Source organism: Peromyscus maniculatus, chromosome 1, assembly GCF_049852395.1.
Source record: "Peromyscus maniculatus bairdii isolate BWxNUB_F1_BW_parent chromosome 1, HU_Pman_BW_mat_3.1, whole genome shotgun sequence".
Classification (NCBI taxonomy): domain Eukaryota; kingdom Metazoa; phylum Chordata; class Mammalia; order Rodentia; family Cricetidae; genus Peromyscus; species Peromyscus maniculatus.
In genome coordinates, this window is record NC_134852.1 from 158,349,745 (window position 1) to 158,364,365 (window position 14,621).

A 14,621-nucleotide genomic window follows, 5' to 3' on the forward strand; every position below is an offset into this window, starting at 1 on the left:
AACCAGCCAGCTCTGAGCCTTCTCTCTAGGTCCTATGATAGAATGGCTCAACAAATCTTCACAGAGACCAGACTGAGGTGATACTATAATTGGTAAAGATGCAGCGACACTGTCACTAGAAAGAGAAGGATGTTTAATTTTGTGATCTGGACAGTGCCCATATTTTGCCAGTGATCAGGCATGACTGTGGAGTGGTTTCATTTGTGCTTTGCCCTTGAAAAACCAGAACGTTGCCTTATCCAGTGTTGATATTTGGTGAACATATGTTCAACTGAACAACAGTGTCACTGAAAAAAGAACTAAAAGTGTAATAAAGCAAATCCATCACAATTTGAATGAGAACAGCCAAGAAAATGGAAAATACTAGGAACAACAAGTGTTATTCTTCAGGTATCTAGGTAAGCAACTGAAATTTAAAAATCAATATCTGTATAGAATATTTGGCTGTCTAACAATGCTTTTTCCATTCTATAAATTAATAAACTATATACTTATATAATAAACTATATAATACATCTCTGATTTAATGAAATTTGACCAACATTTACAGTTTCCCACCTCCCCTCATTTACAGTTCTATATTTATTTGATTTATGGAAAAACTTGACATCATGTATCAATATTGGGTATCTGAACCAATAAACATTAGAAAGAGCTGAACAGCCAAGTGGTTATGGCGCCCACCTTAAATTCCAGCCTGATCTACAGAGCAAGTTCTAGGACAGCCAGGGCTACACAGAGAAACCCTGTATCTGAAAAACAAAAACAAACAAACAAAAAATAGCTGAACAGAAAACCAAGAGGTGTTTCAGAAAACTGACATGAGAAAATGTTGAAAATCTGACTACAGGGGCCTGACAAGGTAGTCCACGAGGTAAAGATGCTTGTGCCCATCTTAATTTGATTTTGAGAACCCAGGGCCTGCATGGTGGAGAGAGAAACAAGCCCAACAATTAGTCCTCTGGTCTCCACAGTGCTCCATGGCACACTCCTCTCCCAAATAAGTGATTTAAAATTCAAAAGGAAATGAGACTTATAGGCAGAGTTTCTCTGTGTCTTGGCAGCTGCTTCCAAATAAATGACACCGAGACTTATTACTTATGAAACCTCAGTTAATAGCTTATACTTGTTGCTAGTTAACTCTCACATTTTAACCCACATTTCTTATCAACCCTCTGCCACATGATGATACCTTCTTTTTTTTTTTTTTTTTTTTTTGGTTTTTCGAGACAGAGTTTCTCTGCGTAGTTTTGGTGCCTTTCCTGGAACTCACTCTAGCCCAGGCTGGCCTCAAACTCACAGAGATCTGCCTGGCTCTGCCTCCCCAGTGCTGGGATTAAAGGCGTGTGCCACCACCGCCCGGCCGATGATACCTTCTTTCAACATGGCACGTTCATCTCGCTTCTCTCTGAGTCTGCTTGTAACTCCTGAGTTCTAGCCGGGCGGTGGTGGCGCACGCTTTTAATCCCAGCACTTGGGAGGCAGAGGCAGGCGGATCTCTGTGAGTTCGAGGCCAGCCTGGGCTACCAAGTGAGTTCCAGGAAAGGCGCAAAGCTACATAGAGAAACCCTGTCTCGAAAAACAAAAAAAAACAAAAAAAAACAAAAAAAAAACAAAAAAAACAAACAAAAAAAAAATATGTAACTCCTGAGTTCTGCCTTCCTCAGCATTCTCTCTGCCCCAAATACCCTGCCTAGCCATCGGCCAATCATCTTTTTATTAACCAATGAGAGTAATACATATTTACAGTGTACAAAATTGTAGGTGGAGTTTTTTTGTCAGGACCACAGGTCAGCTCTGTCCCACCAGCTGCTCCCAAATAACTGACAAATAACACATGGCTTATAGCTTGTTACAACCTCATTTTCTACACTTCCTGCTCCCTCTTGTCTTGTGAGACTCCTCAGACTCTGCCCTTCTTCCCAGTGTTCTCCTGGCTCTCCCGCCCAATCTCTTCCTGCCCAGCTATAGGCCAGTCAGCTCTCTGTTAACCAATGAGAGGAATACGTATTTACAGTGCACAAAGATCGTTCCACAGCCGTGACTGAAGGAATTCTAGCCAACTTGAGCAGGACAGACATGGCTCTGGCAGGCCTTGCCCTTCCCCCACTCCCTCTTCTTTGCTAAAAACTGTTAGATTACATCCTAAAGCTCGCCACCAAGGCCTATGCCCTTATTTGGCCACTTCCTCCTCTTGAGGCTGACTACCAAAGTCCAGCAATCAAAGTATTGAAGTCCAGCAATCAAAAGCCCCCTTTGGCTCAACTAATTAACATGCCAAATTAAATTTAAACACCTCATCCTAATACAGGGTTTACTCCGTACCTTTATAAACTGCCATTTGCCTATGGGCCACATCTGTCTCATCTCTATTCAGAGGCAGTCCTTTGTCCCCCTCCTGGACAAATACCCCTCTTTCCTCTCCCTCATCTTTCTCTTTTCTTTGTCTCTTATTTCCTGCTTTCTGGCACTCTGGGGCAAGTAAATCTCCTTTATGCTGAGAACTTGGTCTTGGGGTCCTGAGCCAATACCAATCTCTTACAGTGACTATCAAAAGTTGTCTTTGCTGGGCAGTAGTAGCATGTGCCTTTAATCTCAGAACTTGGGGGTCAAAGACAGGCAGATCTCTGGGCTCAAGGCCAGTTATTCTGCCTAGTGAGTTCCAGAACAGCCAGGAATATGCATAGGAACCCTGTTTCCAAAAAAAAAAAAATTCTTTACACCAAGAATTACCATGCACATACAAAGCTCTGCAACACAAATAACACAGAGAAAAATGCGTTTGAGAAATGGATTCATGTCCCTTATTTTAAAAAATCAATAACCTGGACTGGGGTCTGAAAGTGTTTTCCAGTGCAAGAGTATCTATTGGAGAGAACCCCAGAGTGGCAGCTGCTTCTGAACGGGGAAGAGACAGCAGAGAGCTGGCAGGAGGGAGGGCTTTTATAGGGTTTTTGGAGCGCGCGCGCGGACACACACACACACACACACACACACACACACACACACACACAGAGTGAGCTCGTGGAAAACTACAATGCAGCCAGAAGTATCGATTGGCTGCCAACTTTAAAACATTGTTTGGTCTGCGAGTCACCGGGATTTTCAAGTCTTGGGGCTAGGAGAGAGGACGGGGGCAAGGTGTTCTTTCCTTGGCCCTGGTTCCAGGAATGGGGGTCAAGTCAGGGATAGGGTGTTCTTTTCGTGGTCCTTTTTTCCTACAGAGTTGTGATTCTAGAGCATTTGCTTAGTATGTTCAAGGCCCTGAGTTCAGTCCTCATCACTATCAAAAATCAATAACTTGCCGGGCAGTGGTGGCACATGCCTTTAGTCCCAGCAATCCGAACACAGAGATGGGCGGATCTCTGTGAGTTTGAGGCCAGCTTGGTCTACAGAGTGAGTTCCAGGATAGACTCCAAAGCTACGCAGAGAAATCCTGTCTCGAAAAAATAAAAACGAACAAACAAATTAATAATTTATCAGACAACCTATATAAATAGGACTCTTCTAGGAATCCATTTCGTTTTTACAGCCAGCAAAAACCATAAAATGTTAGGGCTGGGCGTGGTGGCACAAGCCTGTAAACCCCAGCACCGGGAAGTGGAGGCCCGAGGATGAGATCACACACAGTTAAAGATTTAAAAAATTAAAAATGACGACTTGACCACAAGAAGGCGTGTCTTCGCAGAGGGCGGCCCCCGAGAAAGGACTACGATTCCCATAAGACTCTGCGCCGAGCGCGCTCGGTCTCCCGACAGGCCCCGCGCGCCTCACCCGCCAGCTTTTGCTTGAGCCCGGGAGCGTCCGGGATGGAGAGCCCAGAGGAGACGGCGGGCGGTAAGCAGCGGGTCCACTTGCGCCCTGGCTCGCTGCATGACGCCGAGCCGGCTACGCTGCACCTCCTGCCCTGCGAGGTTCTGGTGAGCCGGCCCGCTCCGGTGGAACGCTTCTTCACGCCCGCGGTGCGCCGCGGTGCCGACGGTGAGGCCCGGCAGGCCCCGCGCAGGCTGCGGAGCTCACGGGCTTGGTGGTTCGCGGGAGAAGCCGCCGGCCCAGTCCCCGGGGCCCCGGCCTGCCTGACGGGCTTTGAATGCTCCTCCCGCAGGGCTGCAGGTGTCGTTTCGGGGTCGCAGCCTGCGGGGCGAGGAGGTAGCTGTGCCGCCCGGTTTTTCGGGATTCGTGATGGTGACGGAGGAGATGGGAGAGGGGCCGATAGAGAAGCTGAACTTCTCGGGGGACGCGGAAGACAAACCGGACGAGGCGCAGGACCCGCTGGAGCGCGACTTCGTGAGCAGAGGGAGGGGTAGGCACGGGGTGAGGGTGGCAGCTGCCGTCTCGATTCTGAACCCGGCCTCTCCTAGGACCGCTTTATCGGAGCCACCGGCAGCTTTAGCCACTTCACCCTGTGGGGTCTTGAAACGGTCCCGGGCCCGGATGCCAAAGTGCACAGGGCCCTGGGTTGGCCCAGCCTCGCTGCAGCGGTGAGTACACACACGAGCCCTTTCCCCGCTAGGCCCGGCCCGCCCTCCCACCCGGTTTGAATCGGCCCTAGTGATTTGGGGATTTTAGGGTAGTGAGCACCATGGGGACGGACCGTGGCTCTGGAGGATCAGCCTGAGGAGTGGTGGGAGGCACTCTCCACCTCTATCATCTGGCCTCCTAGAAGGGGGCTATCACCCTGAGCAGCTGGGTTCCCGCCTGTTTTGTACAGAAGTCACATAGTAGAAGTGACTCCTGTTGCAGATTCACGCACAGGTGCCCGAGGACTGAGAGCCAGAGCATGAAAATGAAAGCCACAGATTCCTTCACACCAGTAAGCCAGCAGTAAATTCACTTTGGAGCCACTGTTTCTAATCCCAATAAATGAGCTCTTCACAACACCTGTGCGTCTGTGGGCACCTTAGCGCCCTGAACTGGCATGGCAAGAACTTGTGATAACCTCTGCCTATATAAACAATTTATTGCTGGGGGCACGAGGGGCCAGAATTTTACAACCAGCACCCACCCCACCCTCCAGCTCCTTCTTTACAAAAGAAATGTTTACAATCACCAGTCCTCTGTACAGAATGCTCCCCCCGTCTCAATGTACACAGCTGCCTGGATCCCTCTGGTCCCTGTGTTCAGAGCAGACCTGGGCCGATAAGCCAGCCATCCTTGGAGTTGGCCTAGCCCTGAGCTTGCCTTGGTACTGGCCACTAGTTGGCCCCTCCTGGGCCTCTCCTTCTGGAGCTGTCCTCAGCCCTGTCTCCCTTGGTGTGCCTCTTGGAAGGATAGGGCAGCCTGCCAGCCCCGCTTCTGCCAGCTCTCCTGGTGCTGCGGTGGGCAGTGTCTGGTCACCACTTTCCTCTCTTGCTCCAGTCTTTGGGAGTGAAGTGCAGACACTTGGAGTCAATTCGAAGGAGCCGCTTGAGCATAGCCCGCTCATGCCCATCCACGATGTCCTCTGACAGAGTGAGGATATACTGGCCCTGGGCAAGAGAGAGACCCAGCATGTGGTCAGCGCACAGGCTCTGCCCCTGTACCCCACTCACCTCCCCCTTGGTGTGCCTCCTGACCTTGTAGTAATTGATGAGATTGAGATACTGCAGCGTGGAGATGACATCTTCTTTCTTGATACTGGTGATTTCACTGATCTCACTGTGGGAGGGCAAAGGTTAGGACCCCTGAGGGTATTCCTCTGTCCCCAGGAGCCCCAGGAACAGACGGGTCATACCATGCACCCCCGCTGGGATTCGGGCTCACTTGATGGTGATCTGTGGCCTCTCCCCGCTCTCTGACTTCAGTCCCATCAGGATCTCCAAGATGGTTTGGGACCAGTAACTTCGATAGGATAGGAGGCCAAGATCTGACAGGGGCTTCTCAGGAGTCCCTGTCTTCCCTTCTACTTTAGAGAGTTCATAGCCTGAAGCAATGGAGCACAGGGGGCTGAGTAAGCATCACAGGGACACACAGCAGTGAGGAAGAGCAGATGCTGGCAGAGCGAGCCTGTGGTACTCTTGGTAATGGAGGAGAGATAGTAGGGGAGCTGGAAGCCCTAGAAACTCAGCTACAACGGGGTACTTGCCAGCCACTGAAAGCTAACGAGATGGAAGTGGTGGATTTTCCTTTGCCACCCCAGCCTGTGTCTGGGGGCACTGGCTGGTGGTAAGGAACCTTATGATCTGAGGACACTTGGAGGACACTTTTCAGTGTCGTTCATTTCCCTAGCTGTGGTCCTGGCAGTGTCAGCTGCTCCCACCACCAGGGTGGCCTGGGTGGTTGAGGATGGAACAGAAAAGTAGAGTGGTGCCTCCTCAGAGCCAGGTAACTGATCTCTGTAATGGCCCTATCCCTCTGACTTGTGTTGACCACTAGGCACTGCCGGACAGTTCATGATGAGACCTTTAGGTCCTGCAGAGCTGACAGCTCTCTTCTCTCGCCAAGGCCCTGGGGGATGTCCCTTACCTTCAGCTACACTGGCACTTTCTGCTCCTGGCTATCCCTGTTGGCTAGTCTTACCCTCTTTGCCCAATCTCCCCTGGACAAGATGGGCTGGAGAGGCTGGTGTCTGGGGAGGAGGCCGGAAGGGGAAGAGAGCATAGGGTTCCTACTCAACGTTGGAGCAGGGTGTACAGTCCCATGAACCCACTGGATGCCATCCTTGCCTCTATAGTTCTGAGTTCCTGACCCTGTCCAGTGATTGCCTCCTGCCCTTTTATCTGCCTAATGGCACGTCTGTGGTCTGTCCCCTGAGTTTCCTTTCGCCTGCTCTCCCAGGCTGAGTTTCCAGAGAATGTGATTTCCAACTTGGAACCACTCAGCTAATAAAATATTCCAAACAGATCCTGACTTTGAACAAGTAGAGATCTGTGTTTCACCAGCAGAAAAGCTAAGGCTTCTTCCCTGACTCCTAGATCAGAGAATAGTTAAGTGAATGGAATGGGGATGGATGGGTTAACAGAATGTGACTACAGAGTTAAGAGCCCACCTGTGATGAGAAGGGGCTACAAGTTCATCTTTTAGTGGATTAAATAGCCTTTGGACATCTACTGCCTACAAGGCTCAGGGCATGCCTGGTGCCATAACCAGGAACTTACTATGGTACACACCCAGAGATGAACATGAGGAGCTGAGCTGCTCCAGACAGGAAAAGTTGGGGGACGCTTAAACCTTTAACCAAAGAGAAGTGGGTGCTGGGTACCCACTCCGGGAAATAGGGCAGTTACTTGAGAAAAGGACCTTGGGAGAGTGCCCCCTTTATTTCTGGCAGCTCTCCTGGTGACTGGCATGTCTGCATGTAAAGCACAGATGAAGGGAAGCCCCAGGCTCCTGGTAGGGCAGCACATACTCACTGAACTCAATAAGCAGCTTGCCATAGCCCCGGCGCTGATAGGGAGGCAGAGTCAGGATACAGGCCACATTGTAATCTTCTGTGGACTCTTTTTCCTGGAAGAACAGGTGGATTTTATCGAAGGCCTGGCTCGGGGCAGGGCCGAGGGACAGTCTGGGTGAGTGCTGACCTTGGAGAAGTAGCCCACAATGTGGAAGCCTTTGCAGTCATACTCTGTCATCACGTAGAAGAGGAAGGGGTCTGTGTCATAGTACAGTGTCTTGTGGTCGAGGAAGCACTTGGCCAGAAGACACAGGTTTTGTGAGTAACTCTGTAAAGAAAAGGGCCTGTCAGCACTCTGGGGGTACTATAAAGAGTTACATTTTACTGTGGCACATGTGACTGCAAGAGTACACGTACCACAACATGCATGTCAGGAGCCTCTTGGGAGTCCTCTCCATCCACTAAGGGTTCTACAGAGTGGACTCAAGTGCTCAGGTTGTGTGACAAGGACTTCTACCCACTGAGCCATTTCAAGGGCTCTGAGGATGTGCAACTGCAGTTGACTGGTGGTGAGCGTCCCTCCTAGGACCCTGACCCACCAGTCAGTCCATCACCACTGCTTAGGTAAGGACCACTTTTTTTTTTATTCTGAGACAGGGTTTCTCTGTGTAGTCTTTATTGTCCTGGATCTCACTCTGTAGCCCAGGCTGGCCTCAAACTCACAGAGATCCGCCTGGCTCTGCCTCCTGAGTGCTGGGGTTAAAGGTGTGTGCCACCACCACCACCTGGCTAAGGGCCACGTAAGTGTCCAGGAGCATGTGTACTAGTATCTAGCTGCCTGCCCCCCTGGTGAGCTGCACAGCTTTCCATATACCCAGTAAAGCCGGCCCTGCCCTCTGTTCCATTAACAAGAGTCAACTTCCAAGCCAGGCATGACAGTGTATGCTGATAATCTCAGCACTTAGGAGGCTGAGGCAGGATGTAAGTTTGAAGTTAGTCAGCTAGGGCTACCTAGTGAGACCTTTTTGTTTGTTCTGTCTGTTTTTCGAGACAGGGTTACTCTGTAGCCTTGGCTGTTCTGGAACTCACTCTGTAGACCTGTCTGCCTCTGCCACCAGAGTGCTGGGAATAAAGGCGTGCACCATCATTGCTGTCCCCTACCCCCCCTTTTAAAAAAGGTTTTCCTGGGCTGGAGAGATGGCTCAGAGGTTAAGGGCACTGGCTGTTCTTCCAGAGGTCCTGAGTTCAATTCCCAGCAACCACATGGCTCCCAACCATCTGTAATGAGATCTGGCGACCTCTTCTGGCCTGCAGGCAGAACGCTGTATACATAATAAATAAATCTTAAAAAAAGGTTTTCCCATGAAGTTAGCCTCGCACTCAGTCTTAGGAGAGAAGTTCTACCCATGTGGCTGTCCTTGGGTGTCAAATCCCTAATACTCTAGCCATAGTGATGCCTCTTGGGAACTGGTCTGCTATTCTCCAGTGGAGGTTTTTCTTTTTTTTTTCTTTCTTTCTTTCTTTTTTTTTTTTTTTTGTTGGAACTGAGGACCAAACCCAGGGCCTTGCACTTGCTAGGCAAGCACTCTACCACTGAGCTAAATCCCCAACCCCCTCCAATGGAGGTTTAAGAAAATGCCAGCCTTAGTGGTTCTTCCTGTAAAACTTGGCCTGGATGCTTTACCACACACATGGTTTCTAGAGGAATTTTAGATAGCTTTGTAACCACCTGCTGATCATTTCCTCAGACACCACACTTAACACAGAGCAGCTGGTGGCACACACCTTTAATTCCAGCACTCAGGAGGCAGAGGCAGGCCTGAACTACATAGTGAGTTCCAGGACAGCCAGGGCTATATAGGGAAACCTTGTCTTAAAAAACCAAAGGGGAAAAAAAAAAAAAGGGAACAGTGTGTGACTTTGTCTTTTTCTCGAGCTCCCCCCACTAATCCTAGTACCTGCGTCTCTCCCTCAATTATCCTGGAGGCCCAAGAGAGGCGAGTATCTCAAGGGGCTCTAAACTTCTCACCTACAAGACCCAAACCTGCTCCTCCACGGCTCTTGTTCCTGCCACCTGACCTCTGGCCTTCAAAAGTCTTGCCTCATCCCCACCCCTTTCACACATACTGTCCTGCGTCAGTCTCGCATCTCTGAACCCAGCTGCTTAGAACTGCCTTAGACATGTTCTCTCCTTCATGTCCAGGTTCACAGGTCAACCTGGACACTTTCTCAAAAAAGGATTTGATTATATCCTTACCTGGCCCAGAACTCCTTACAGACCAGCAGAGATCCACCTGCCTCTGCTTCCTGAGTGCTGGGATCACAGCATGTGCCATCATACCCATCCATGACCCTTTTTGTTTCTGAATTTCAAATACTCCGGCCTCAGCCTCCTGGGTGCTGTGATTACCATGCTGGGCTAAACTATTCTTTAAACTGCTTCTAGTTTACATTTGACCTTTGCCCCCATAAGTTTTTATTTTTGTTGCTGTTTGTTTTGGGTTCCTCGAATCAATGTCTCTCTCATTTTATAGCCCAGGTTGGCTTGGAACTCACTATAGCCCAGGTTAACCTTGAACTCAGGACTTTTCTGAGTGTTAGGATTACAGGCATGCACTGCCTAAAAGTTCTGATGATAGCTTCCTTTGAACTCTGCTAACTTACCCTTGGCTTCACAACACTTCTCACACTGGGATCTGAATAGCTGTGGTGTGTATGTGTGTGTGTGCTGCTGTCATGGACAGTGACTTTCAGGGAATAGCGTGTCTAAATCCTAGTATTCCATACATTCCTGCAGCCCTGCTCTCCATCAGGAATTCAATAAAAACAGGTTGAACCAGAGTTGTCAAGTGTTGTGGGCAGGAAAAAGTTGTTCATATGACTTATTCTGGGCCCTGTTGCCCTAGCCACTGACCTTGTTTTTCCGTCCATCAATCTCAAAAAAGGAGATGGTGCCCTTGCGGTAAATTTCATTGCCTGGAGGGTGCCGAAGGTCACATTTGGTCTAAGGACAAAAGGAGGATCAGGTGGGGACTGCTGTGGGTATACTGGGTAGGCAGCCTCCCAGGACCCCTCATACCAAGTGGCGCTGCAGACACTTGAGGCTACGGCCATATTTGAGGCAAAATTCGCACAGGTAGAGGACAGGTAGTGTGGTGAGCTCTTGTGGGTACGGGGAGAAGTACCACGGCTTGAGGCGATGCCGGCCAAGCTCAATACACTCGATGTTCTTCATCCGGGTGACAATGTCGTCGTGACTCCGGTCAGACACCAAGCTGCCCGTCATTCGTGGCGCTGACGGTATTCCATCTGAGCTGTCCTGAGAGTCCTGCCCAAGGCAAGTGGGAAATAGTAGATTGTAGCAGACAGATCAGCAGAACATGGCTCTCAACCCAGACACAGGTTTCTTCCTCCAAGCATAACATCAACTAAGGGGAAAGCACCATAATCCTCTTTCCAAAATAAACCAAAACTGAGAAACTGTGATTTAAAAATAAAAAAATCACCCAATAGCTAATCTACCTGGCTCCTTTTTTCCTGTTTATTTGTATTTTTCATACTTTCTGAGATGAACATGCATTAATTTTGCTAAGAATAACAGCTTTATAACAAAAAAAATCTTCAAAACAATAAACTATTTTTGGCTTGCTAGTTGGGGAGAAGCTTCAGTAAAACATTCCTGACAAAGACTGGTTTGCCTGACCAGTTCCTTCTCCAGCAGTGCCCCTTGACCTCTGCCTGGCTCTTAATCTCATCAACACCTTACTGCCTACCACCTCATTTGTTTTGTGTCCGTCCTCACCCCCTCCTTGACACAGGGCTTCTCTGTGTAGCTCTGGTGGTCTTGGAACTCACTCTGTAGCCCAGGCTGGCCTCAGATTCAGAGATCCCCCTGCCTCTGCCTCCCAAGTTGCTAGAATTAAAGGCTTGGGCTGCCACCACTGCCCGGCTTCTTGTTTGCTTTTAAATTAGTCACTGAATGAACTCTCTGCCCAAATCCATCTCTTCACCCAGCTTTCCTCTTCCTCTATTCCTTGATATACCCACCTCATCAGTGCCCAAGCAGTTAGATTTCCTCTTCCGGCCTGGCTGTGCTGCCACTGCCCTACGGGCCGACCCATTCTGTGGATGAGAAGAAGAGAAAGGGTGACTGAGGCTGCAAGAAAGATGAAGAGGGAGGAAAGACTGGAGGGCTGTCAAGGTGGCTCAGCAGCTAAGAACCTTGACTGCTCTTCCAGAGGACATGGACTCTTTTCCCAGCATGTATGGTGGCTCACCACCATCTCTAACTCCAGTTTCAACGGACCCAAAGCCCTTTTCTGGCCATGGGCACCAGGCATGCAAGTGGTGCACATACATAACGCAGACAAAAAATCATACACATAAAATAAAAATAAATCTTGTAAAAGACGGAGAAGAAACTGGAAGACTCACCTGGGGGAAAACTGAGGCTGGGGCTGTCTCGCTGGGCACTGGAGTTGCTGGTGAAACCACCTCCACCTTCCGTTTCTGCAGAGAGAAACCAAGAAAGGTGGGTCAGAAGGTAGAGAAGGTGGGACCTGAGAAGAAAGCAAGGTCCCTGGAATTGCTGAGGGTACCGTTGAGCGGTGGTTGGGTTGCAGGCAGGAGCTGGAGGAGAGCGGCTGGTCGGGCTCGCCACCGGGAATGGCCTCCCGCTCCTTGGGCAGGTTGAAGCGGAGTGTGATCTGGACCGGGATTGGCAAGGTCTTCCCGCTGGCCTGGGCGGAGGCCGGCTGTAGAGATAGGTCCAGAGTCTTCCTCTGGGGTGGGGATGGTGGTGGGATGGCCAAGGGGCTGATGGGCCCCTCAACATGGAGTGATCCAATCCCACCCTCTGCCTTCTCTAAAGCAAGGCAATAGTGGACTCTGGAAGCTACACCTGCAATTTGGCCCCCATCCTTTGCAAGCTGAAGTCATGGATGGCAGGAGAATGCTGCCTCCTGCCCATTCAGGAACCCGAGGCCAAGAGATGCGAGAAGGAAGAGGCAGGAGAGAAAGGTGAAATGGGGGACCTACTCACCACCTCTCTTTCGGGAGAGCCGGGGCGGGACCCAGGAAGTCCGTTCTTGGTAGGGGTCTTGGCCTCTTTCTTGGGGAACTGGATCTTCTTTAAGTCCAGCCGCTCGTGAGTCACCCATTCATCCAGACGTTTGTTGACTGCAGCAGTGAAATGGTTCAGGAGGGAATGCCAGGGGCTGCCCTCAACCCTATCCAGCAACCCCACTTTGCCCGGGCCCAGGACTCACAATCAATGTAATGGACATAGAAAAGCTTCCGGCCACTGATGTCCTTCACGCTCAGGATCTCAGCCAGGGCTATGGGAACAACACAGACAGGGGGTCTCAGCCAAGCCAGGTCATGAGACTCCACCCTTCGACCTGAATTCCACCTCCAGGCTGGATCCCTCTGCCCCAGCACCTGGAAGGGTTGGCTCAAGACCTACTTGGTCTCCAAGAGACACCTCACTGCAAGCCCCGCCCGGCTCCTCTCCGTACGTCTAAAAGCCACGCCCCTCCTTCCGAGTCTCTGCGACCGCCCCGGGATTGCAGAAGCCCCTCCCTCTCCCGTGGGCTCGTTGACTCCCTCCCGCCCCTCGCCCTCTGGTTCCTTGGACCCGCCCCCCGACGTCACTCACGCCACTCATCTTCGTTGTCCTGGTTGCGCCGCAGCACGGGCAGGCGGCAGCCCTCGATTATCTCCCCCTGGGGAGACAGCGCGGCGCCAGGGTCGGCTACTGGGGGGCCTCGGGCTCTACCCACCTCCCCTGGCTCCCTCCGCCCCGCCCCGGGCACCGGACTCACCACCTCCGCCATCTTCCCTCCCTCCACTGCCACTTCCGGCCCCTCTGGGGAACGTCACTTCCGGAACCGAGTGAGCTGCAGGCCCGAGCCCCTCGAAGCTAGTTGAGAGTGTAACACTTGAGAGTCGCTACTGGCTGGCTGGTAGCAAGGATCAAGCCCATTCCAGGGCTGGAAGAGCAGGGTGTTGTAAGCCTGAGAGCAAGTAATAGATGGAATCCCCACAACTCGCACTGCGATTGGAGGAAAACCGAGCCTGTCACGTGACGCCCACCGGGTGCGACGCGGGTCACGCAGATGAAGTGTTTAGGCTTTGACCCGAGGCTTTGTTTGGGCGCCTCGTAGTGGCTGCGGGAAGCGTCGCCCTGAGTAAGAAGCTGGGAAGTGAGGTTTTGAACCCTGGAGAGTCGCTAGGGCTAAAGAGCTTTGAAGACCCAGCCACGTGTTTGCATATCGTTGCACAGGCACAGGGACTTAGCAGGATTTTTCTTTAAGTTTTGTATACTGGGTTTCTCTTCTTAAAATAGTAGAAGGCTATTTTAAAGGCGTGGTGGCGCACGCCTTTAATCCTAGCACTCGGGAGGCAGAGGCAGGCGAATCTCTTGAGTTGGAGGCCAGCCTGGTCTACAGAGCGGTCTCCAGGACAGCCAAGACTACACAAACTCTTGAGGGGGGAAAAAGCTCCTTCCGTGCCCTTATATAGGCTTCCTTCAGCAGGCATAGGCTTCCAGCAGCAGGGTGTGTTCGGAAATTAGAGGTGGGTCTTCTCATTTTAAAGATCCAGATTAAAAGTGTGTCTTTCCCACCTCAGAAATTGGATTAGAAGTGGATCTTTCTGCTGCCTGGTGGGAGGCAGAGGCAAGTAGATCTCTGTGAGTTTGAGCTCAGCTTGGTATACAGAGTGAGCTTCAGGACAAAAACAAAATTATGTATGGGTGTTTGGCCTCATGTATGTCTGTGCACTACATGGCTGCCTGAAGCCAACAGAAGCCAGGAAGGAGCATCTGATCTCCTGGTGCTAGATTTAAAGATGGTGAGCCAGCATATGGGTGCTGGGAATATAATCTGGGTATTCTGAAAGAACAGTCAGTGCTTTTAACCACTAAGCCATCTCTCCAGCCTCAAGGACACCCTTTAAAAGTAGATCAACCAGAATGGGGTTCGGAAGAGGAAGGGAGGCCACGAGTTGGGCTTGTCTTGCTGACTTCTTACTGGCTGTGTCCTGATGAGGAAGTAGGGTTTTCTTTCCTTCTTACTTAGCATATGGCCAGAGCGAATCGTGAAGGTTGTCCTGGATATTTGGACACTCCAAGCCCAGGGAATGAGGGAGGGCACCCCATGGGGTCATCAGAGTCAAACCCAAACCCAAGGTATTGTTCTTTGTGTAGCTATCTTATCTAGGACTACATATCCAAAGGATGTCAGATCCAAAAAGCTGGAAAGATCTCAGAAACGGTATGAGGGGTTGTCAACATGGAAACTTGCTGTCT

At 50.6% G+C, this 14,621-nt stretch overlaps 2 protein-coding genes across 15 annotated transcripts; one reads left to right on the top strand and one right to left on the bottom strand.

Annotated features, from left to right (window-relative positions):
• The first annotated feature begins 3,752 nt into the window (after window positions 1-3,752).
• Window positions 3,753-4,880, top strand: Rnaseh2c (ribonuclease H2 subunit C). 3 transcript variants are annotated; one of them, XM_076557329.1, is made up of 4 exons: window positions 3,753-3,981; window positions 4,106-4,287; window positions 4,362-4,481; window positions 4,712-4,880. In XM_076557329.1, exons 1-4 carry the CDS (start codon window positions 3,810-3,812, stop codon window positions 4,826-4,828), a joined length of 591 nt encoding a protein of 196 aa, XP_076413444.1. In that variant the 5' UTR covers window positions 3,753-3,809; the 3' UTR covers window positions 4,829-4,880. The 3 variants fall into 3 exon arrangements, with proteins under 3 accessions (XP_076413444.1, XP_006980693.2, XP_076413452.1); XM_006980631.4 differs by having other exon boundaries at window positions 3,758-3,981; window positions 4,744-4,880; XM_076557337.1 differs by having other exon boundaries at window positions 3,770-3,837.
• Window positions 4,881-4,942: 62 nt separating this feature from the next.
• Kat5 (lysine acetyltransferase 5) lies at window positions 4,943-13,217 on the bottom strand. 12 transcript variants are annotated; one of them, XR_013046699.1, is made up of 14 exons: window positions 13,135-13,217; window positions 12,969-13,035; window positions 12,580-12,648; window positions 12,354-12,490; window positions 11,911-12,093; window positions 11,747-11,821; window positions 11,360-11,434; window positions 10,392-10,640; window positions 10,227-10,316; window positions 7,500-7,640; window positions 7,332-7,425; window positions 5,714-5,902; window positions 5,556-5,637; window positions 4,943-5,468 (listed from the first exon to the last, which is right to left on the bottom strand). XR_013046699.1 is itself a non-coding variant. In XM_015999092.3 (14 exons), exons 1-14 carry the CDS (start codon window positions 13,144-13,146, stop codon window positions 5,334-5,336), a joined length of 1,569 nt encoding a protein of 522 aa, XP_015854578.1. In that variant the 5' UTR covers window positions 13,147-13,216; the 3' UTR covers window positions 4,943-5,333. The 12 variants fall into 12 exon arrangements, 10 of the variants coding, with proteins under 10 accessions (XP_015854578.1, XP_006980695.1, XP_042115189.1 ...); XR_013046701.1 differs by having other exon boundaries at window positions 11,911-12,066; window positions 13,135-13,216; XM_015999092.3 differs by having other exon boundaries at window positions 5,743-5,902; window positions 13,135-13,216.
• Window positions 13,218-14,621: the final 1,404 nt, after the last annotated feature.